The sequence below is a fragment of the Polyodon spathula genome, chromosome 17, assembly GCF_017654505.1.
Source record: "Polyodon spathula isolate WHYD16114869_AA chromosome 17, ASM1765450v1, whole genome shotgun sequence".
In the NCBI taxonomy this organism is placed as follows: Eukaryota; Metazoa; Chordata; class Actinopteri; order Acipenseriformes; family Polyodontidae; genus Polyodon; species Polyodon spathula.
In genome coordinates this window covers 6,116,400-6,140,513 of record NC_054550.1, presented here as the reverse complement: position 1 = coordinate 6,140,513, position 24,114 = coordinate 6,116,400, and the positions used below count along the sequence as shown (strand labels likewise).

Genomic DNA, 24,114 nt, shown 5'->3' with positions numbered 1-24,114 from the left:
AACTGTAGTTAATTTGTACAAACCCCCTCAAGCGTTTGGAAACAGTGTTAACCTAACGGTAAACTACACTTCCCACAAGAGGGTGGGCAATAAAGGCTTGGAACATAAAAAAAAAATCTATTGTTGGACACAATGGAGCTGAAATGGCGCGAATTGGTATTGGTAACACAATAACATGGCTTATTATACACGGTTATTAAAGTATAGGGGTTTCACAGTGGTGTCTGCTACTGATGCTTGTAGCATGTTGGTTATACTTACGGTAATACCACGGTCTGTGCGATTGATGGTTTGTATGCTGAACTATTTACATCATCTACTTAAAACTCCTCCCAATGAAGTCCAAGCTCTTTGTGTACGCGCGTGTTTGCCGTTTCATTCACAACTTGGGTTATTGGAAGAGGCATGAGAAGAAAGAGCGCATTTACTGTTAATGTAATGGTGTGAGTTTTTTTTTTGTTTTTTTTTCAAGTTCGGCTGTCGATTACAACTTTTATGTAAACGTTCTTTTTTTGGGGGGGAGGGGTCATGGATAAAAAATAAAAGTATTACAAAAAAATCTATTTAATAACTTGCTGTAAATTGAAAGCCTGAAGGAGCGCAATGACCGTGTGCGCTGTTGTGTCACCAGTTTCACAGTAAATTGGCCAAGTAATTGTCCTCGCAGTCTTTTGTTCGTTGTCTTCACAGATTTGCATATTGAATTTGCTACTGTGAAGGCAATGTTTCAGTTATTCACTGACAGTATCCCAAATTCAGGTAGGTGCTGAAAGCGTTGGTAACAATTCAAACTCTTAAACGCTATTAAATGAAATACGCACAGGAATTTGTATTGAGGTCAGAGATTTCACTGAAAGTTAATACAAAAGGGAGGAACAGTCATTTAATCGGCTGTTATTATAGTTTTGCATATCCAGAAATGTCAAGGAGTCAGGGGGTTTATTGCTTTAAAGGTAGTGTGCAATAAGTTAAGCCAGCAACTATAATCAGTTCCGTATTTGAATCGTCCTTCAGCGTATTCCAAGACCCCACAAATGCCTACATAAAACAATACACAAATAAACAAAACCATTAGTGAGGTACTGTGTAACTGACCAGGTAACACGCACTGCAGGGACAAGTTCATATACCCTGGACACAAGCTGTGACAAAGTGACATTGTTAATAATAAATGTTGCATAACCTTTTATGTAAATACACTTATATAGCCATCATAGTATATTATCTGGGATATTCAGTATAGGAATATAGTTAACTATCATACCCTAAAGTCATGCTGCCATATATATATATATATATATATATATATATATATATATATATATATATATATATATATATATATACACACACACACACACACACACTATTGGCTGCAATGGCAGGGCTGTAAGTTTGATTTGTGTCGAAAAAGTATTAAATGAATGTAACTACTAAACTATGATCAACAGTTTTAAAATGAGAGAAATTAGATGACGCAGTCATGTTAGGAAATGTTTACCGTTTATTTATAAGGAAAGTGTAAAGTACATGTGTAACTACTGAAGACCATCTCTATAGCACAGAGTTACAGTTCATTAATAATATTGACAGAACCCAGAGTAGCTAAAAGATAAAAAATATCTCCTTCTATAAAACCACTCCCCAGGTAACATTGTTAGTTGCAATCTACAGCACGTCTAGAGCAAGTTCATCATGTAAAAATATACAATACAGTTTTACATACAGACATTATCATCCATTTTTTGTTTGTTTTTTAAAATTGTATTACATTTTATACACTGTACACAATAAACCACGTCATATATTACAGTACAGGACATAGCTTCATTAGGCGAAAGACATACATACAAAAATAACATAACAATAAGAAATGCTCCAGTTGGCTTATCGTTTAAGCTGGTACAATATCTGCCATTTGAAGGCAGATGGAATAGCAGCATTATCCAAGCATTTATTTCTAACATAAAAAAAAACAAGTTTGTCTTTAAACTGTATTGCATAGCACAGACAGTGACAATCCTATAGGGGGCATAGTTTTGATGGAGTTTTCCTTCAGCACCTTGACAGTATATATAATGTAGATATTCACATAGGGGTCTATTCTGGCTTGGTTTACACGCTAGAAGCAGGGATTACATGCCCATATTGTAAATACAATTCCATATATGGGCATGTAAGGTCTTCTTCCAGCGCATAAATGGCATTTAATCCAAGTGAGAATGGGCCCATACTGAATACATAGCTTAATAATTTGCCAGGGCATCATATCCCAGCATTTAAAGTACTAGAATGGGAAGCAAAAGGCTCAGGTTTGAATAATAATCCTGCATGTCTCTTTATAAATGTATTGACAAACGCAGCCACATGAAACACAGTCACAGAGGTTGCCTTCTGCTCTAACTCAAATATTTACAGGACATAAATTATGTAAGTACATTTTTTTTTAAAGAATATAAACACTTTTTGAAGGCTATCATCTATTCATCATTTTATATTACATATCTCCATGAGTGTGGTCTGCAAAATGGCAACAAGCAGCAATCAGATTTAAGGCCTAGACCTAAAATACTGGGAAAGTCGGTGAAATATGTCACAATTCAAAAGTTCGGAAACATGGAATACAAACAGAAATTTGGATGAGCTTGAGAACTGTGAAGTGAACAGAAAACTCACCAAAAACAACTCATTTAAAAAAAAAAAGTTGAACCAAATCCTCTTTTGAATGCTTTTTGTATTGTGTATGAATCAGAAAATAGTCATTTCAGAAGAAAAATGAATGGGTTAGGTATCTGTACAGTAAACATATTACAAAAATAACAGTGTACTTTTACACCAAGGGGTTCCCACAAACACATTGTTTTTCCCTTATTAAATTATACCATGCAAATTGTGACCAAAGCGAAGAAAACACTTTACAACGATTTCAATCTAGTTTTTTTGATGAATATATTTTAAAGAAAATAAGAAATTTTAATAAGATACGATGGTCACTGAAATTATTTTGAAAACTCATTAGATCCGTGCATTTATATTGGAAGGTATATAAAACTATTTTTCAATTTTTATTTGTATAAATTTAAAATCCTATCCCCTCATCATTAGTACTTATAAAGTATACTTCTAACTGGTTTGCTTAGAGCTCAGCTTTCTGACTGCGACTGTTAAACTTGGAACGTAGTTTCAACATTAGTGCACCTGGTCAAACATATCAAAATAATACTGTTCTTTTTTTAACATATATTAACATTGCGTTTCAACACAGCTGTTATCATCAATTCACAAAAACAGAAGCTACTGGTAAACATAAAAGAGCACAAAATAAAAAGCTTATAACAGCTTGGCATGTTTCAAGACAAACATGCATTTTAAAAGGCTCATTGCACTTTATATGTGGCAAAAAATAACGTAGCTTTAAGAAAAAGTCCTTCGTTGAAGTCTCTCTTGCATGACAAAAAAAATGTAACTCTATTTGAAGGATTCCCCATGGTTCGCACTGGTTGACATGCTTGGTGTAGCCACGCCCCCCTAGATACATATCCCTTTGACCAGAGAAGACTCCAAAGTGATGTTAAACTCCTGCAATGTTTGTAGCACCCTGATAAGGGAGTTCACAAGAGTGTGGTCTTTTATCAGAGCCATGTCCTCATACATCTGTGCAGTGATTGGGCAGTCAGCGAGAAGTGCAATCCAGTGGTGCAACAGGTGATCCCTGAGTAAGAGACAAGTAATTAACAGCTGGGGAGGAAAAGATAAGGGAGGCAAGAAACGCACATATCTCCTGGCAAGAATATTAATAACATTGAAGAGGTGTTGGAAAATGTGATGAAAAGTAGGGATACATTGTAACAAAGGTCAATGTAAAGTATCATCTGAGTATAAAGCGATCATGAGGACAGAACTCATGCAAAAGCAGGTATCTACATTCTAGTACTCAATTCAAGAACTCCGTTTCTAAAGAATGTTGGTTCTACAGATATTAGCATGTAAAAATGTTCATACATACAGCATGTACTTACACACACACACACACACACACGTACATACAAGCACCCCCACTATATCTTTGTCACTAGTGGCTATATATCCCGTGCAGGGTGTAAGAAGCATTCAAAACTGTTTGTCATTTTCTGCAAGACTGTGATTGTTTTGTCATTTTCTGCAAGACTGTGATTGTTTTGTCTTGCTCTGAAAGTTCTGCTGCAGAAACTTCAAAGGCGCCTGTTTACAGCTCATATATAAAAGGCATGTTAATGCAATGATTTTTGAAGTGGCAGGTGTGCAGTGGCAGATGAGGTTTTCAGCAGTCATAATAAACGAATAATAACCAACGTCGTATTCTTTCCAGCCTGCAAGAGGCCCCTTCATGACATGTCCAAGCATGTGAATAAAAGGCAGCACAGCTTACAACAAAGACAAGACGACTGCAGGAATACCTGTTGACTAGCAAACTGTGACAGATAGGTGCTGAAATATGTTTATGGAACACTTGCTACAAAACAAACAATGTTTTTTGGGAATAACAGGAAGTCGCATGTTGTACCAGTTATAAAAGAGGATGTGGCTTCATAATGATTAAATACTGATAAGTGATACACACAGCTGGCCAATCATCAGCTGCACTACTAGTTAATTATTCTTTTTTTAAACAGATCTGATTTCAGAGCTGAAAAACAACAGTCCTCTATGCCTCAGTGTTGCTAAAAGCTGGTGGATCAAAATGAAAAGAGGATAATTATCATTCATGAACTGTTAATTTATGTAGGTATTTCACTCCATGCACATCTCTATGGTGCATATATCGACAATATCCCTACAAGGATGCAAAAAATGATTTGCAGATTTACTAAATCTCGAACATGTGACCCTTGCTGGGAGTCAGCAAAACCCCATTCATGTGTTTGTATCAGAAAACAGCCAAACACAATTATAAAGGACATAACAAACCCAACAACCAGAACTGTGCCTGTGGCATTGTTTTCCTCTTATGGAGCACAGGAATTGCAGCTAAAAGACAAAGGCATCTAGCTAGTTTAAGTAATTTTCTTTCCAATAATTTAAATATTTTTTTAAACCTAAGCAATTTATTTATGCCTTATAATTAATACAGTATTGGAGTAGTGGTCTATTCAAATTATCTAAATCGTGGCTGATCACTAAAAAGTGAATTTGTGTATTTACAGTATTAGAGGTGGTCCTCTTTGTATTATATACATCCACTGACTTGACCACATTCTGGGCGACTGATGGACTCACCTGGCTCCTAGGCACACCAACAGCTGAAACTTGCCATCCTTCCCAATGCTCCTTGGGGTTCTGTTAATGGCACCCATGAATCGACAGAAGTTTCTTGCTCTCGTCTGCCAGTTCTCATCTTGGTTCATTTCCTGCTGATCAAGACTCTCAAAATATACCTGTGCTTTTTCTGTAAAATAAAAAAAAAAAAGAAAAGTAAATCGAAGTCAAAAATTCAGTAAACTCACATGGCCATTTTTTCTGAAACTTAGAAGCACCAAATTATGGGAAATGAGACTCTAAGGCTACCACCATGAATGACGGAGGGTACGTTGGTTGCATGTTGCCTGGAAGTGTTATTGCATTAGTTACAACTGCTCAATATATTTAGTAGTGTGCAAATATATTTGAACACCCCATTGCTTCTGTAGTTTTGATTTGTTCTGTATACACTTGCACACTACTGTATATTGCAGAGTACGAATAGAGCACAGAGGATAAATCCCTTTCCTGCTATCTTTGAAAATTAATGACATGTAAAAAATAGTACTTAGCCAGCGTGATGCAGAAGAGCCATTTCATTATTCATGAAGAATACCTAAATATTCTAAAAAGACCTGAAATGTACATTGCTGTGCAAAAATCTTAGACATGTTGCATTTTTCTACTCTGATGCATTATGAGCAATTTACTCAAAGCCTCCACTAATGTTTTCTAGTATTGTAACAACCTTGACTTGTATAAAGAAGGAAAAACATTGAGTGAAACAGCTCATATCACTCAATTTTCAAGGTGTGGTATCCAAAGCATAATCAACAAGTACAGAGAAACATCATCTGTAATTGACAAACCCAGGACTGGAAGACCCAACAAGTTGTCTAACAAGGATGAGCAATACTTGAAGATAATATCCTTAATGAATAGAAAGAAGACAAGCGTTGAATTGACAACATGGCAGAAGGCACAGGTGTCGTTGTCCATCAAATCAACAGTACGAAGGTCACTCTTGAAATTAGGACTTAAAGAATGTGTTGCAGTTGTTGTTAAGAAAGGGGAGCAAGACTAAAAGGCTAAAATGTGCACAAGAACACAGAAATTGGACTATGGAACAATGGTTAAAGGTGCTTTGGGCTGTTGATGGATTGACAATGACACCTGTGCCTTCTGCCAGTTCTGTTGTCAATTCAACGCTTGTCTTCTTTATATTCCTTAAGGATATTATCTTCAAGTATTGCTCATCCTTGTTAGACAGCTTTTTGGGTCTTCCAGTCCTGGGTTTGTCAATTACAGATGATGTTTCTCTGTACTTGTTGATTATGCTTCGGATACCACACCTTGAAAATCAAGTGGTGTGAGCTGTTTCACTCAATGTTTTGATTTATGCAAGTCAAGGTTGTTACAATAGTAGAAAACACTAGTGGAGGCTTTGAGTAAATTGCTCATAATGCATCAGAGTAGATAAATGCAACATGTCTAAGACCTTTGCATAGAAGTGTACATATTTGTGACCTTCTAGGCCACATGTACTTTATTATTATTTTTTTATTTGATTCTGTGAATCATTTACCTAATAAATCCCAAATAAAGACGTTTTTGAAGAGCCGAGGAGACTTGAACCCATGCTGAAACACCTGCTCCAAGGCTGAGACCAGACCACACTCCCCACACAGCAGCAGTGTTAGGCTGCCCCTCTGTGAGAAATAAAACACACGTGTACACAGGAGAATACACAGCATGTTCAGTTCCATCCAAAGAGCCAACATAAAACACCCAGTTCTAAGTATTAAAATCCAGAAGAAAAAATGCTGTGATTGTGCCATTAGTTATTAAACAACATATTCTACTATCTGGAATCAACTAGCTAATGTACAGATTAACTAATTGTTGCTTATTTTTTCTAAGAGTGTGCAGATTTACTGATTTTAAGTTATTCCCTTCAATATGTTTTAAATGTGAAGATAATGTGTTGAATCTCACTTTGCTATGGTAGCAAATCTCTATTTCATTTTGTTTCCGAGTGTGATGTGTTGCTGCTTCACTAGGTTTGTGTAACTCACCTCTTTCTCAGGTTTGTGGAAATGCTTGACAATCCCATTGATCGCTTCACCCACACACTCCTGGATCTGCCCTGTATTTAACTCTGCAACAGGAGAGAACCATCCTCAAAACAGTGTGCTTAGTTGTTATTTAGTTAACAGTGTTAATTCCTAATTCAAAAGATACATCTTCAGGTTGATAAAAAAGGTAATCCTACACTTTAATGAATGCTTCAACCTTTGTTTTCCAATTTGTACCCATGGAAATCCTAATTGTTATATCAGTAATACCCATTCCAAATAGGATCCCACATGACGATGTTGGAAAAATGTAGTCTTGAACTTAGTTGTTTACTTAGTTTTATCAGCTCTTTGTATTGGACAAATGCCACATAACTCCACATTTTACACAAATAATTGACATAATTCATTCACAGTCAGTACATATACATTTTATGCCTTTGTTAAAAAAAAAAGTAACAATCTATAATAATTTGAATGGAACATAAATAAAAATAAATATGAACTCAACTATAATTTCTGATTAAATAACCTTATCTATTCAAGGTAACATGCAAGCAACTTTTGGAAACTACTTGCAGTAGGTAGCATTTCCAGTCATTCTCCCCGTGCTGCTCCAGTAATTTGTTGATTTTGTTTCTTAAACTTTGCGCACTGTGAAAATTGCTTAGATGCCTAACATTTTTTTGCAGATCTGCCCAGAAAAGTTGCCTTGTGTATTTCACGAGAACACTGGTGGAATGTACAACTGTGGCATGTGAGTTCACACGAAAAAAAAAAAAAAAGCAATTGCATGAGATCACCTTATCACTGCAAATAGGTGTAAAGTGTCGATTTGCATGCAGTGTTCGGTTGAGATGGATTGCTGCTTACTTGGTTTGCTGTTTGGTGATATAGTAACGAATCTCCTGATCATGCTGGGGGACTGCTGCAGGGGTGGTGTCCGGCACAACCGCTCATCACTCTCCGTGCCGGGGGTTACGAGCTCTCCCACCAGGATTCTCTCCAGACTTCCATCGTCCACTCCCTTCCCAAGCCACCTCCCACACGGAAACCTGAAAACACACAAGGGGATGTCAGAGCCGCATTCTCCTTGTGGAGCCCCAGCCAAGATCTACAACTTAGCGCGACCAGGAATCAAGCCAGCAAGCTATCAATTGCATGATCCATCCTGCATGACTCATAAACACTGTAGTGTGCTTATGAGAAAGGACACATTATTATTATTATTATTATTATTATTATTATTATTATTATTAGTTTATTTAGCAGATGCCTTTATCAAAGGCAATTTACCGAGAGTAGGGTGTGTGAACTATGCATCAGCTGCAGAGTCACTTACAACAACATCTCACCCGAAAGACGGAGCACAAGGAGGTTAACGTTATCGTGCTATATGAAATTATGTTTAAAAATATTGTAATCACGTTTTTATTATTTTATATTAAAACTACTGTGCCATCACGTAGCAATACTCACTTGTATGCGTGTCCTGTTATTTCATTTCTGACCACGACCCATTCTACCAGCCACTTAGCATAGATTCCTGAGTTATCATGTCCAATCTGTATTGTTGTCAGTTTCCCAAGGTTTTGGCACTAAAAACAAAAGCATTTAATAAAAGACGACATTACACGGAGTACAAAAATGTTGTAATTAATGATGTGCAGTTTCATATTGTCTTTTATATTGATGTAGCTGTAAATTCACATTTAAAAAAACAGAATTTGCTCTACAATCATTTAAATGCATTCATTCCTGAGTCATCTGAACTGAGACAAAAAACCCACTTCCCACGGCATCAGATTTTGCACAGTTCTCACCAAAGCTGAGTTCTGTGGCATTTATCAATAAAGCATTGTGACTCGGACTAACCTCAAAGGTCATCTCCAGGTTGTTTTTGGGGATCTGCAGGACTCCCGTCTCAGAAAGCTCTCCGGAGATACAGATCCAGGGGTTGGCTGTAAACATGGAGCCTCCCAGCTTCTTGCTGGGAATAATTAGCACATGGTATGGGATCACTGTGGAGAAAAGACAGCATGGTTGGCAGAAGTAGTTCACTGAAAATAACAGAACACACCATGTAATCTTTGTCTCACTTTCGATACAAACTCTATAACCCGTTGGGCCCAGTTCTATTAACGTTTAATGGCATTTTAGGAAAATATAAATTCAATATGCAAGACACACTTTTTATTTTGATCTGACTCACTCATCATCATTAATGACGAATCAAATCGAATCATGAATTTGCTCAAAGCTGCCTGGTTGAGATCACTCACAGACTGTTGTGAAGACATTGGTGAAACAGAAGTAGTCCACCGCGTTGAACGACAGGAGGTGGTACAAGAACTGCTCTTTCTCATCATCACAGCGCAGGAAGGCATAGCGTTTGTAGAGCTTCCTGAAACAAGAGAAACGCAAAGAAATGTAAAGAAACACAACACAGTATATAGGAACCTTTTATTCAGCAATATTGAAAACAGTTGCTAAGAAATTATGATATTACAGCACTAAGACTCTTCATGGCTGGCTTCAATAAGTTACCTTTAAGACATTCATGGTAATGTTACAAGATATAATATGCTAAAATGTCCTAAAACAAATGTATCTCAGGAGTATCTTCCTGTCTAATTCACCTCGTCAGCTGTGACCCAGTTCAATGAACACATCAAATGGGAATGTTTTGTTGTTTTGAATTACTGTATTGTATTTCTCATTTTCTAATAAAAAATTGATCACAAAAAAAGAGGGGTGTCTTCAGTCTCCAGTGCTGCCAAACTTTATTAAGCTATAACTATGCATCACAAAATAAAAAAAATATATACTAATAATCATAGTAGGCCCTTAGGCCAAGACCGCCCCAAGTTCCTCACCTTGTCAGCTCGTGGTCAGAGAGGAGCTGTTTGAGGTGTCTGGACAGCAGCTTCTTCTCCATGGAGAGCCGGACCCAGGCCCTGGCTTTGCCAACGTCAGTTTTGATCTCACTGATATTCTGGACGTGCCTGGGAGGGAAAATATTCAGACAGTAAGGTAATCCATCAGTCCGCTTAATACAATATCATCCCAGTTCTGTCATCTCTAGCTGGGCTCAGGGAATTCTGCCAAGTGGGTGGGGGGCATTCATCCTGAAATCTAGGTCACTGAAAGAGGACACCAGGCAAAGCAGCGCTGTGGGAGCCGCTGAACAGGTGTGGCAAGGGCATCTCGCTCTCACCACCGTTATCTGAACCAATCTGTGGAAATGTACATCTTATTAATAAAAAGAGGCTAAAGGATCAGTTTAACAAGACATGTAGAAGGTTTTCTATTATAGTTAGAGGCTCCCCCTTATAACGCTATAGTTACAAGACCGTGCTACTTGCGTTTCACCTTATAACAAGTTTAAAAGTGCTACTGGGTTGGCATTTTACTACCTAGACTTACACTGTCACAACTGTATTAGTAAATGAAATAATCCATTCATTATTATTATTTCTTTTATACGTTATGAGTCCACTGAGAAGCCTCTTGTTTACATCTTATTCCGTAGTTGGTTGAAAAGCAGTAACATTTCATATCTTACATACTGAAACAAACAACAACTGTAAAGTGTGTAAAACAATTGGAAAGCAGAACAGCAGAGGCAAAGCACTTTAACCTAAGCAAATTTCATTTTAAAGTGATCTTATTTCTATATCTCTCAGCACAACATGATCGCGACTATACTGTGAATAAGCAGGCATTCAAGCAGGTGCTCTAGTGCAGCTGAATCCTTGCTGAGACGAGCACTTAAAGGCATTGATTACTGAATCCTGCAGGGCTCGTGTTAATGAGGCTGGAAATAACGCAGTCACATGAGGGTTTTTTTCCTTCTTAATCCTATATGTCAATTCAAACATCCACCCTGCTGATTCTCAATGCTGTTCATAATCGTTTTTTTTATTTTTCTGCTGTAATTATTTTGTATTTGTTCTATTCTAGTTACCAAAATTCCTTAGCCATTCTAAACCTTAACCCTATATACTGTAGGGGTAGAATTTTACTCCAAAAGGTCATTTTCACCAAAGAGAAAAACACCCTTTAATATTCTGAAACTAGCAACTCACAACATAACAATACCCAAGAGGCCTTGAATGAAATTCTTCAGTATGTAATTTTTCACAGAGACAATCATTTACGGAGCAGGAAAAATCTAACGGCAAGAGATGGAAGACTAAAGTACGAGTAATAATGTTAATGAACTACCGCATCACAGAGTCCTGGAATGTGGGTAAAGCTACATCCCTTTTAAAATGTTCTACGTTAATATTTCATTTAAGTCTTTTTTTATTCAGTACGGCAGCATCTGCAAAGTGATTGTATTAATATTTATGAAGAACATGTAAATGTTTACCCTAAAGGGAAGGTCAAACATGATTTCCTTTGTTGTTTGGTAGAAAGGGCATTTTCTTTGTATTATTGTTGCAGCACTGTTAGGAGATTTATGACTCAAGCCGCCACCTGCATTTACTGCTCTAAAAATTGGTTATAAACATTCTGAATGCCTCTTTTAACACTGACCACACGATGGCAGTATACAGCTAGCCTGTTACAGTTCCTCCAGCAGCAGAATAATGGGTTTAATAATCTATAGATCCTCTGACACTCTGTTTGGGTCAATAGCTAGTAACTTCAAAGAACCAAATATTCTTTTTTTTTCAGTGGTAATTATTCTGCCTAATTCAGGTTAAATCACATTCTTAAAAGGTTTCTGTGTGCTTTAAAATCAGCTGGGAATATTAAAGAACACTCAGGAGCATCTTTTCAAAACCTCCAGTCAGGAGAGATCTAACCATCACCCACCTCATATCCTTTATGAGCGAGACCTTGAGCGGTGGCATTACAAGCCCAGTGTCGGATTTCCTCCTCTCAGGGTTATAAATGAGGCCTAAAGGACAGCAAAAAAAAAAAACACAATGAAGCTTTGTGCCAAACGTTGCCCAGGCTGCGGAGGGAGGCCGACTCCAATGTGTTTGGTGTGAGTTTCGCTACTCTCTCCTCTCCACATGTCCAGCTGGTACCTATTTAACCCAAATGCTCACACCTTCGGTGTATTTCAATAGAAAACACATTGATGAATAATTTGCTTTGTTCTTGCTAGTGTAGCTGTTCAAAGAAAGAACTATATAAGGCTGTGCCATGCTTGATCCTTTTAAGTGATACATGAATGCAGACCAGTAACATGTGTAGCAATGAAAGGAGATTACAGGGTTGTGCTTTATTTTAATGGTCACATCCATACCTGAGGTACACAAGCCCAATGAAGTGGCTTCTTTTTTCTCTTTGCTTTCTTGATAATGCAACATGTGGGACCACAAAGCAGATTTACCCTAGGAGATACAAAGAAATGAAAATATATATACACCACCAAGATTCTACGAACGTTTGTTCCCATGAATAAAATAAAAAGTTTTAGATAAAAAGCTGTTAGTGTTTCTTGAACCCACCGCAGCAGCACACCTCATGGCCAAAGGCAATGTGTTTGATTCTTACCTGTTTGACCTGCAGCCCATGGCTCCATATCCTCTCCAGCAGATCACACAGGCTGGCTATGAGTGTGTTCTCCTCCACCCCTGTGATATTGACCTCCCCGTGCCCCAGCTCCACTGCCTCCCGACCCATTTTCTCAACCAGCATCCTCTTTGTCTGCAAGAGAGAAGAGCTGTCTGAAAACACTGCATTGCAACTCATCCATCAAGCTTTGGGTCAGCTCACTCCTTCCTGTTTCGAGAACCTTGCTATTGGAATTCATTAACAGATTCTTGTGTTACCTCTGTCTTGGAACCACCCTCATAAAAAGGCTCTCAAGACATGATATTAATGATTAACAACAATTCGACAGAAACCTTTGGTGGGAGTATTTTTTGAGAGTTCTGTACTAACACATCGAAACGTGATTTGCACTGACTAATTATGTTGTTTTTTTAAACAAATGTTTCTACCAACATAGAGTTGTTATATATATATATATATATATATATATATATATATATATATATATATATATATATATATATATATATATATATGGGCTGTTGATTCAATTGTTTAACACTTTTAACTGTAAGCTATCCCTTTAGGGAAGTCAACTTTAGTGATCCACTGTATTTGATGTTAAGAAGACAATACTGCAAAACACACACAAAAAAATAGCTTTTGTGGGAATCTGCTTATATGCTCTACAGAGCTATATTATACAGCAAATTCCACATGGTGTCCATAGCACCATGCTGGGGGCAGTGTAATGCTAATTGATCTAAACCCCACTGTATAAAGGTCACGTTTACCAACACAAAGGAGTCAACCCAATACATGCAGCACAGTTTGAGAGATTAAATACCTTGTTTCTGCACTCCTTCAGCAACCCTTCCACAAACTTCCAGTTGGTCTGAGCAATCACAGAGGGGGAGAGGTTGGACAGCTTCGGTTGGCGAATTGTAGTTCCCAGGTTTCTTGCTTCTTGAATGTACTTCTGCAATTACAGTTCACAATTTGAGCATTACCAGGGTACGTAAAGTACACAGAGAATGTGGTGTAGGACTGATATTTTGCAACAAAAAAAATACAATTCGACAATCGAAATACAGAAATCCAAAAATAAATCCTAAAATAAACTTAATGTAACCAAAGGCAAATATTTAAAGTCACTGAATTCATTAAGTTTCTTTTGACATTCATAATTACGAAGTGATGGGACATATTTAGGATTCACTGGTATTTCGTTAGCTCTGTGTCCTTTAAAAACACATGTCTCATTTTGTTTAATAGGCAAAAACAGGAAATGTGCTTATGAGAGGGTTGCAATTGGACTACAGGTACTATGTTAAAAGGACAATAGCTTTATGCAGTGATTTATATATGCCATGTTACAAAGTATTAAAAATGTTATTTGATATCCCTTCTTTGAATATTTACAGTAGATTAAAATGCAAGAGACTGTCAGTGTTTGAATGCTTGTCATTTACCCTGTGAACAAGATCTCTCTAGTGGTAACACTTCCTGTACAAATCAACAAGCGAGATCAATTTAATGCATTCAGACTTCAGTGGTTCACACTATGGGTGATGTGTGATCCACTCCCCTTGCCTTTCCAATACTAAATTAGAGCACAACCCCTGCTGTCTTTAAATCAACAGAGGCTCCACAGGAATGGATTGAGGGCTGTGTCGTGACAGCATCTCAGGTAAGCAGCAGCCACAATGGTACATCTGAACTGCAATAATATCTATTTCTATTTTACCCATTCAGGGTAAAATAGAAATTTTACCCATAACCAAATAACAATACAGTCAAAGGAATACCCAAGACCAGTGTGCAAGTCTTCTGTGTGGAGTGGATCTTTCATGGAAAGTGGTATAAGTTTAGTGGTATTCACTGTGAAAAGCAATGTTGATAACAATAATCTAAAAAAAAAATCATCTTAAATGTATTTTAATACATTACATTTTGCTCTGGTGCAGCTCTACAGTATCAATGCTTAATGCCCTTTTGCAAGGCATTAAATCCACACAGTAGAAAGAGCCCCACACAATACAAGAGCATGCACTATTGACCTTGATCGGACAACCGTACATGTTGTTCCCCGGGACGTACCAGATCAGACTGTGACACAGATTTTACCGACGGCCTGAGAGGATGCTCATGCCAGTCCCATTCTAAATGCAACAGCAATGGCGGCTCTGAGATGATGCTATCCTCATGCTGAGGTTTCAAGGAGAGATGAGTAAAAAAAACAATGTAATGGAAAAGAAAAAAAGCATAACATAGCACATGCAAAGACTGTAAGCACAACAAGAAGCAGAAAGCAAGCAAGCAATCCAACAAGCGAAATAACTGACAGGGCTGTTCAGACTGAAAGTAGAATTAAGACGCAAAGGAAAAAAAGAAGCTGTTTTTGTAAGTGGTGGGTTCAGGATTTAGTGTTGAAATGCGGCATTCATTTTACTGTCATACAGGGGATTGCAAAACTACTGGTCCGTAGACTATTTGAAGAGATGTAAAACAGGCGTTTATAAACCAGCTAGGCGTGACCGGCACAGTGAACAGAGCCTCTCTAATCTGTACAGAATGCTGACAAGATGTTGGATTAGGTGCTGCATTGGCAGCCGCTGCTGTGCCTACCTCTCTCTGATCATTGTCCAGGTACAGGTGTTCAGCATGCTGCTTCTGTCTGTCCCTCCTCCTCCACTGCGCAGGAGCGCTTCTCTTTGCCCATCTGACACGCATAAAGAGAAACACATCCCTGCATTATTATACTGCAGGAGCAAGCCAGAATGTTGCAGACACCAAAAACTATAACAGCAATGCAAAGTACAGTATAAGCCAGACAACAGACATTTGGTTTCCATTTTAATCACCTGATGTGTTTTTATGAAACGATGTGCCCTTCGTACTAAACATTCAGGACTGTTTTAAGGAATGTTTTGTTAAGTACTGTTTTTAAGAGCCAATTTGGTTAAATCGACTGTTTTACAGCAGGTTAGATGTACAGTATATTTTTATTATACTTCTGTTACCATTATAAATAAAAGAATGTTAATAAAATCATTCCACAAAAAAAAAAAAAAAAACATTACTTAAAGTAAGTAGAGCACGGGCCACGGTTTGAAAAAAGACAAATAAAAAAGTGGCTGCACCAGCTAGTCCCATCTGCAAACAATTTAATGTAATGCGAACCTCGATAGCCTCAATAGATAACTGTATTACAAACAGGATGTCTATTGTCCGATAAGCAAGCAGTGTCTTTTTATCTACACAGGTGCCGGAGCACTTAATATCTGTCTTAAAGGCAATGCTTTGTTTTATTAATTATTATCTATTAAAGTTTTGGTTCCACTTATTGCATTTACAGTCAAACTGCTGAAGTGTGAGACAGGAAGGGAACAGGGTAAGGGATTCAAACTCTGCTCTATCGTGGGATCCAGACAAAAAAAACCAAGGATACAAAATAGATTAGAACAAATGCCTTGTAGGGTCACTGTGGCTAATAATATAAACAGGAACCTCCATATAACGTTTTCTTGGAGACTACTGTGCATTCCAGTGATCCTCTAAAATGCCATCAGTGGCATTACAGAACACATACTCTTCTCTCAAGTTTTCTCTCTTGCAGATCCCTCTGACTTACTTGTTGCTGGTCGGTCCTGCAGACAGTACATCGGACTGCAGTTTAGGGAAGAATCCATGTTCGTATCTCCCCTGCCCAATCTTCATGTCTAGCAGATGTGGATGCAGCGCAGTGTGATCAATCTTTGCCAGCCTCATTTCTATGGCTTTTTCTGTTAAGCAAATAACCCAATAATTTTAGTCGTCACAAATTCACAACCAGAAAATTATATTTTCTTCAAAATGTTTCACACTCATGCAGGACACATCACCCTGTTAGTAATTCTTAAAAAAAATAAAATAAAAAAGATGCATTTTCTCTCATAAGAGTACTAAAAATATAGTACTCTTAAGTATGCAAGTATATTTCATCTAAACCTAAAGAATGACTGATCTATTCAAAATTATATCTAAAATGATGATGAGAAGCATCTTCAAGGATTGGACAGTTAGTATTCTGCATGCCTGCAGTGCATTCTTAGCTCGACTCCCTACGGATAAACTGTCCATCTGCACCATTTAAAGCATTGATATACTGCATTTACAGTGTGCGTTCTTTCAATTATCGGGTTGAAACATTGCTCTGTGCTGCCTTGTGCATCATCAAATTATCTGGAAAATCTGAAATGATTACATTTAATCATCCAGACAGCATGATGATCCCAGGAAGCAAAATCAACTACAGTCCTCTATCCATTTATAATGTAATTAAGAGTTCCTCACAGATTAATATTATGGAAAACCCACTCTAACACCTTGTTCCTTTCTTTGATTATACCCATTACAGGTTAAGGCTGCATGTGGTATGGAAACCAATGGGAAAAGCAGTAATAAATAGAATGGACTATGTATTTTAATAATTTTTGTTGTATTACTCTCTGTTAACTTGCATTCCAGGTGAATTCAGACAGTCTTTACTTTTAAATCATTTAAATCCTCTACATGGGACTACTTTGAAATCTGTTGATAAAATGCACGTCAGCTTAGCACAAATAAAAAACAACCACCCAGGTATATAAAGCAGATTAAAATAAAATATATAATTAATAAGGTGAGCCTTATAGTTCTCAAATCCAATAGAATAGCGTAAGGGGGGCTATCAGATCAATATTCTCAAACCTCTTTTTAAGAAGCACATCTGAAAACAGCAATGGGATACAATGGTGAATCACTCACAAAACAGCAACAATTCTTTTGAAATACATGTACAAGGGCTTCTTATAACAGGATACAGTATCCTGTGGGTTACTTAGGGCTTGCATGTTGCCTGCACATTCCCTTCAGAATCAGACCCACGGTGTCTAATTTGATTAACCCCCTGTGGTACACACAGTCTCAATATATGCAACTGAAAAATGTTTAAATTGTGAATTTGTATTAATTTAGGTTTGGGCAACAACACAACTTGATAATGTACTTTGTTTTGAAACTGAGTGTACACAATTACAAAAAATAAAGAGAAAAGGCAGTAAAATTGTAATACATTATTAATATTATTATTATTTTTTTTTTTAATGATCAATTTTGACCGAAACAGGCAACTCAATTTGGGCTAGAAACTTATTTCTAGTCAAATGTAACAAATAAAACAATGAGTATCAGTTTATTTACTGTGGTGTTCATTCCAACATACAGTACATCGTTCAGTTGCCTTTTACTTCCTATTCTCAGAATCATGCAAACATGTACAGAAAATAGCTGCTCATGCGTCACAAAAAGGCACCACTGGAAATATAGGAAGTAAACAGTGGCAGTATAAAGAGTGCTTTCCCAAATTTTCTGTACTCAAATAAGAAGTAAAAAAACACTCAAATAGGCAATGCCAAGGCCTTTAAAAGCATTTCCAGCACTCCAAAGACCTCTTTACCGGATTCATCTATCGCTGTGCATTTCTGGTACATTGAGGTCCTCAGCGTCGGAGTCCGGACGTTCAGCATGCGGACCTTATCCACTCTCGAGTCAAAGACCCTCATTATGGGGTCCTTATCTTCGTCATCATGGCCCATGATTTTCATGTCGACAAAGGAAGCAAACATCTGCGTCTCGAGGAACCTGGAGAGGAAAGGCAGGTACGGCTCAGGCTGATCAGACAGGAAGGAGGCCTAGGAGAGAAAGCAAGGTTAAAGGTCAAGGACACAGAAGAGCATGGGTAGAGTCATCCACAGCATTTCCAAAGCACAACTTTCAAATCAGAACTTACAAAATTAAATAAAAAGGATCAATTAACCCAAGCAGACACACCAACACCAGCCCTGATATTACAAATAATTATAATAATCCCTGTTGTAGAATTATTCAGAGTTTTAACTTGAAATGTATTGATATATATATATATATATATATATATATATATATATATATATATATATATATATATAGAAAACGTACTTTATCGAAGTTTTGCATCTGCTCCCTGTTGCTGAACCAGGACTCCTTGTCCTGACTGGACTGGATCACAAACACCTCGTAATCCGCAAACATCTGAGTGAATCGGTTGGCAAAGACCTCTCGCAGCTGGATGTTGAGCTGGTGCGCCCGGAGCTCCTCCTCGTCACACTGCACTTTCAGGTCCTTGTTGCTGCTCGCCTCCTCCTCGTCCCGCAGCTCGAGCTGGGCAGACAAAGCCTTGTGAGCTCCCTCAAACAGGACCCGTCTCATACACTCCAGAGTTACACTTCCAGAACAAGACAGCAGAAAAGCAGGGCTTGCGTGCTGGAAATGTATGCACTTAATGGAGCACACTGCCACGTTTACAGCAACTTCATAGTCAGAAATGGGTGTTTCTACAGGGCAATGACTTAGGTTGTAAGATTCGCAAAGAACAAATGCTTTATAGTTGCCACAATACTTATTTTTTTCCTAAATTCCTAAATGGAATGCAAGGTCACTTATTACATAATTGGTAAATACATTATCAGATTAGTAATACAAGGAAACTTTACAGTGGTACAGCTGATGTTTATGTAAGCCCTGTCAGGCACAGGTGACAAACAGACCCAGAATTCAAGCAAAAGCAGTTCATTCTGAAGCGCAAGCAATACAATTACAAAAAGTGGGTGAGTAACTGCATTTATTTACAACTTTGTGTGTGCCATGCTTTCATCGGATCAAAAGGCAAACTGGGCTGTAATTACCCTAAGCGCCATCATTGATTCTCAATTTCATTGTACTTGTTGAGAGAAACGATTACAAAATAAATGCACGTGTTCCAAGCATCGATGATTTATCACTCAGGAGTCAGTGAAGAATGAGAATGGGAAGGCAATCCGGCCATCTCCAAATCCAAACTACTTTAACGGAAGGCTATTCCATGCATTTATAACGCTCTGTGTAAAAAAGAGCTTCCTACCTTCTATTCTAAAATGTATGTTTACTAAGCTGCCATTTATGCCATCTCATTCTACTCTCTTTGTTACATTTGAAGTAGAGACCTAAGTAGTGGTTTAACTACGTATGCCATTTAGGGCTTTATCAACTTCAGTTATTCCTGTTTCCTTGTTAAGCGTGCTTGGGCTTGTGTACTCTTGTTATGTGCACTTCACAAGATGTATCCAGGGACCATTTACCTTCTAGAAAGGAATCAAGGAAACAACTAAACAGCTCGTGATCAAAGGGAAAGGGACTGTCTGATTTCACCTTTCTCATCGTTTTACAGAGAGCACTGTGCAGTACACGTACAAGTTAAGATACACGTGACAACTAAAGAAAATGACAAAGAATATGTCATCATTATAATCTTGAATCAATTCATTCAAAATACATTATTGTGATATTTGAATTTTTGAAGCTTTTCCTGACCGTGGGCCAAAGCAAGGCTGACATTGTTTTAAAGGTTTTTTATGTCGCGGCATTAAATTGCACAACTAGCATCCACAAATGGTAAGCTGGTAGCCCGATCTCCACTCACCTTTTTAATTGTATCTGTGACAGCTAACCTCTCTGTGACAATAAAATTAATTTAACGTGAACTGATGTTAACCTGATTCTGTAATAGACTGCCTTTCTAAATCTAGAGCAAAGCCTCTCTCTCTCTCTGTTGCAGACAGCTCACCAAAGAGGAACACACTCATTGGAATTCCTTCTGCAAACATTTGTGAGTTGCTGTGTAAAATTCAAAGATAGACTCGGGGGATATCAGTTTGTACGACTCCAGGAATTGAAATGTGTTAGCCTTAGTGCCACACTGAATCCAGCATAAACGAACAGTGAGAAAGCAAAGCAAAGAATACTAGAAACGTGGTTTTGAATCCTAAATAGACCACTGCCACTGATTAAAACCCTTTGCCCTTCTAGATTACATTATGAAAACTTCAGTTAACTGAAACCAGTTATGATACAATTACTGTACTATGTATTATTAGTCCTGGCAGATTCTTTACTTCAGGGCTTCAGTCTGGAAGCTTGATTATTGGCGACATCCGCCAAGCACAGCTGTCTGTATTTGTTTAACGAAACAGCTGTTGGTAAGAGATTTGTTAACTCGAGGACCCGGCAGAGCAGTACTGTAGGATCAATTCACAGCACTGCCTGACAGCAAACCCAGACGTTAAACTTTGCACATGTTTTAATAACGACAGCAACTGCAACAAGAAAACAATTCTAGCAGCTTGTTTTAAGCCAGCACGATTTGATTTCTGATGGAGTGTACAAGAAACCTAAGGAAGAACTTCGTGAACTTTCACCCAGGATTTGTTTTCTAAAACTGGGCAGGACTGTGGGACCCTGCAGGTCTGACATGGATTTAAAAAGTGTCTTCAGACATGAGCTAATGGTACCCAGTGGCACAGCCGCAATGGTGAGCTTACCTTTTCTAAGCTGACACCAGTTCTTTTTACTAGGGCCTGTAGCCTGGCTATGGTCTTGTTTTCCTTCAGCAGGCTGCAGGAGTTCATAGGGGAGCCTGCAATGTTCCCATTGCGCTTGTCAGATGCAAGGTCTCTGGACCGGAAACCTTTCAGCTTGGAGACGCTTTCACTGCAGTGCAGGTTCCCTTCTGGAGGTATTCCAAATGCCATCAAGACCTCTGAGATTTCTTGAATAAACTCCAGTTTGTTGGGAAACTGCGGCAAGTCTTCAGGCAGTTCAATGAAGTGGTTATCAACGTCCACAAAACACAGGTTGGCCTGAAAAAAGCATGGAAATAAAAGTCGCTGTCCTGCTATACAATGCATTTAAATCAAGACAAAACAAAAAGATTAAGTGTAGTTTGCTGAGAGAGACACTAGGAGTCACTGTGCATCTCAATGCGGCAACTATCCACCTTCTGGCAGCCACAGAGAAGCTTTGTGTTTTTCTTTTTTCATGCCATTTTCTGTTCCTTTTATAAAACCAACATAAAATGGAAACCAAAAATATGAACTCTAATTTGCTTAGAGTCCTCTGGAAATCCCCCCATGACACTCAATCCCTAATGTTGTGGACACAGCATTAATGACATAACTGATTTACTGAATCCAATGGAAAAAATGTATGCTTGTCATAGGCTGTCAACAGTCGTACGTATCAAAGATTAACAGAATTACACAGCTCCAGACACTGCCTCAAAGACATGTCAATAAAAACAACAGGGTCACTTTCTTCTGTGAGACAAACTCTGATGTGCTTTTTCTTTATCTGCTGTGTTTCTTTTCTATTAGTCTGCATTTTACAGTTTTTTGTTTAAATTAAAACAGTATTGTTTTCCAGTCTGTCAGCAAGATTTATTTTACAGCTCCCATCTCCAATACTTCAGAATCTCTGTAGTATAGCGGCATAGTTCTAAATATCTGGTAATTTGGCAATGCCCCACTTTTCTGTATCTCCTAATATAAACTTTCAGAGCAGATGAAACTGATTAGCATGGCCCAAACACACTGCTTTGTATTTTATTTGAGTTTGCACAATCGTAAAAGAGCAAAATGAATGTCATTTAATATATGCCCTTGTAAAGTTGTTTCTGTTCAACCAGTTTCTGTTTAAGGAAAATGCTATGCTGTTATAGGGGCTGCCACGATTGCTATGGAAATGTCCAAACTGTACACATCACATGCTTCTAGAGGCATGTCAGGAATCCTGAATTTATGGGCAGCTGTGAGAGTTGTTTTGGTGGATTTGCATATTTTGGGCTTATAATCTTAGATTTTTCTATTGAGGAAACTCGGCCCTTGCAAGTGAAACCGCAACATCTAAGAGCCAAGAGAAAACATTTACTGGCGCATTAGGGTTAAGTGATCACAGCAATCACAAAACTATCCACAATCACAGTGCTTTGGTGCATTAGAAACAGGTGATTTAAATAACCGTACTTCCCAAAAAATGTACTCCTCTCTCTCTGCAGGGACAGATACACTTTGCAGTAGTGTATATTCTTTTGGAACAAACGCAAGCAGGGAAATTTGTTTTTTATGGCTCTGTTTAATTTTCCCCTACTGGCATTGATCTTTAACAATCTGGAAAGCTCTAAACTTTTAAAATCATCTGCAAGTCTACCTGGAAATGCAGAGATATCTTTAAAATCCAGCATTAAAATGTATGCATTTGGGGGCTCCCGACTGCCGCATCCGGTAAAGGCGCTCTGCATGGAGTGCAGGATGCACCCTATAGCCTGAGTGTTGCTGGTTCGAGTCCAGCCTATTCCACAGCCGACCGTGGACGGGAGATCCCAGGTGGCAGCACACAATTGGCCGAGAGCAGCCCGGCTGCGGGGGAGGGTCTAGGTTGGCCAGGGTGTCCTCAGATCACCGTGCAACAGCGACCCCTGTAGACTGGCTGGGCACCTGAGGGCCTGCCTGTAAGCTCTGAGGTGACTGCATGGCAGACCTGCAGAGTGAAAAGAAGCGGACGGGGATGGCAGAGGTGAGCTGGGTTGAAATAAACAATAATTGGGCTTACCAAATTGGGGATCATATACGAAAAATAATTGCAGATTCCAAATTTATTTAAAAAAAAAAAAAATGTATGCATTTTAAACAAGCAGCATAACAAAATGTTACATTTCCACGCATACAGTAATACGTTCTGACAGAGCAGAATGACTTGACTTCTCAAGAATTTCTATAATTAAAAAAGCACTGACTGTTTTGGAAACTCTCTTGTTGTCACCAGCAATCAGAGTGAGAAGTTGTCAGGATTGCACATGTGCGATATCTTGAGTAAGCTGCAAAGAGCAGAACTGAAACTTAGGCTTCCGGTGACACGAGTATCAGATCAGGAATTATCTGCATGGCAGCGCAGTCCTCAATCTCTTTGATAGGTCTCTCATTAAAAGCCAAACAAAAATAATATGACAACGCGTAAGTCAAATACTTCATGGCAAAAACGTTGCTGTTTTTTTTATTATTTTAAAACAGTATCTGTTCAGTACATCTGTAGGGGCAGATTTTTATTCCAGTCTTGACTTAACTCCTATGTCTTGAAAAGAGAGAAAAAAAACACCTCTTCATTTTATAAAACTAGAAGCAAACAACAAAGTAATATAACCTCTTAATCACTCTCAGGTCGTTTCTAATTTGACAAAATTAATGGAGGTTTTAATTAAAGGGTGAAGTAAATGGTACTATATATATATTTTTTATATAGGCAGCAGTGGTATAGTTGAGCCGGAACTGGCATAATAGGCAAGCTAAGTCACATGACTTTTTTGCATCAGTTCTCCTGATGCAAAGAAAATACCAGGAACTTTTTCTATTACAAACTACTTTTGTAAGAAGGTTAAAAA

The 24,114-nt window shown here is 38.1% G+C and overlaps 1 protein-coding gene across 4 annotated transcripts in view; it reads right to left on the bottom strand.

Moving 5' to 3' along the window:
• Positions 1-1,496: 1,496 nt before the first annotated feature.
• LOC121329792 (DENN domain-containing protein 5A) overlaps positions 1,497-24,114 on the bottom strand; it is a 44,911-nt gene continuing 22,293 nt past the window's right edge. For 2 of the 4 annotated variants that reach the window (XM_041275599.1, XM_041275601.1), the window contains 18 exons: positions 21,224-21,541; positions 18,807-19,028; positions 18,286-18,520; positions 16,441-16,591; positions 15,435-15,528; positions 13,654-13,785; positions 12,807-12,959; positions 12,556-12,643; positions 12,117-12,201; positions 10,169-10,297; positions 9,575-9,696; positions 9,168-9,313; positions 8,772-8,890; positions 8,166-8,347; positions 7,293-7,375; positions 6,803-6,926; positions 5,257-5,425; positions 1,497-3,712 (listed from right to left, as the gene is read on the bottom strand). In XM_041275599.1, coding sequence (XP_041131533.1) covers positions 3,529-3,712; positions 5,257-5,425; positions 6,803-6,926; positions 7,293-7,375; positions 8,166-8,347; positions 8,772-8,890; positions 9,168-9,313; positions 9,575-9,696; positions 10,169-10,297; positions 12,117-12,201; positions 12,556-12,643; positions 12,807-12,959; positions 13,654-13,785; positions 15,435-15,528; positions 16,441-16,591; positions 18,286-18,520; positions 18,807-19,028; positions 21,224-21,541 — 2,736 coding nt within the window. In that variant the 3' untranslated portion in view covers positions 1,497-3,528. Of the gene's footprint in view, positions 3,713-5,256; positions 5,426-6,802; positions 6,927-7,292; positions 7,376-8,165; positions 8,348-8,771; positions 8,891-9,167; positions 9,314-9,574; positions 9,697-10,168; positions 10,298-12,116; positions 12,202-12,555; positions 12,644-12,806; positions 12,960-13,653; positions 13,786-14,906; positions 15,015-15,434; positions 15,529-16,440; positions 16,592-18,285; positions 18,521-18,806; positions 19,029-21,223; positions 21,542-24,114 lie in introns of all 4 variants that reach the window. The other 2 variants (XM_041275602.1, XM_041275603.1) reach the window with 2 other exon arrangements.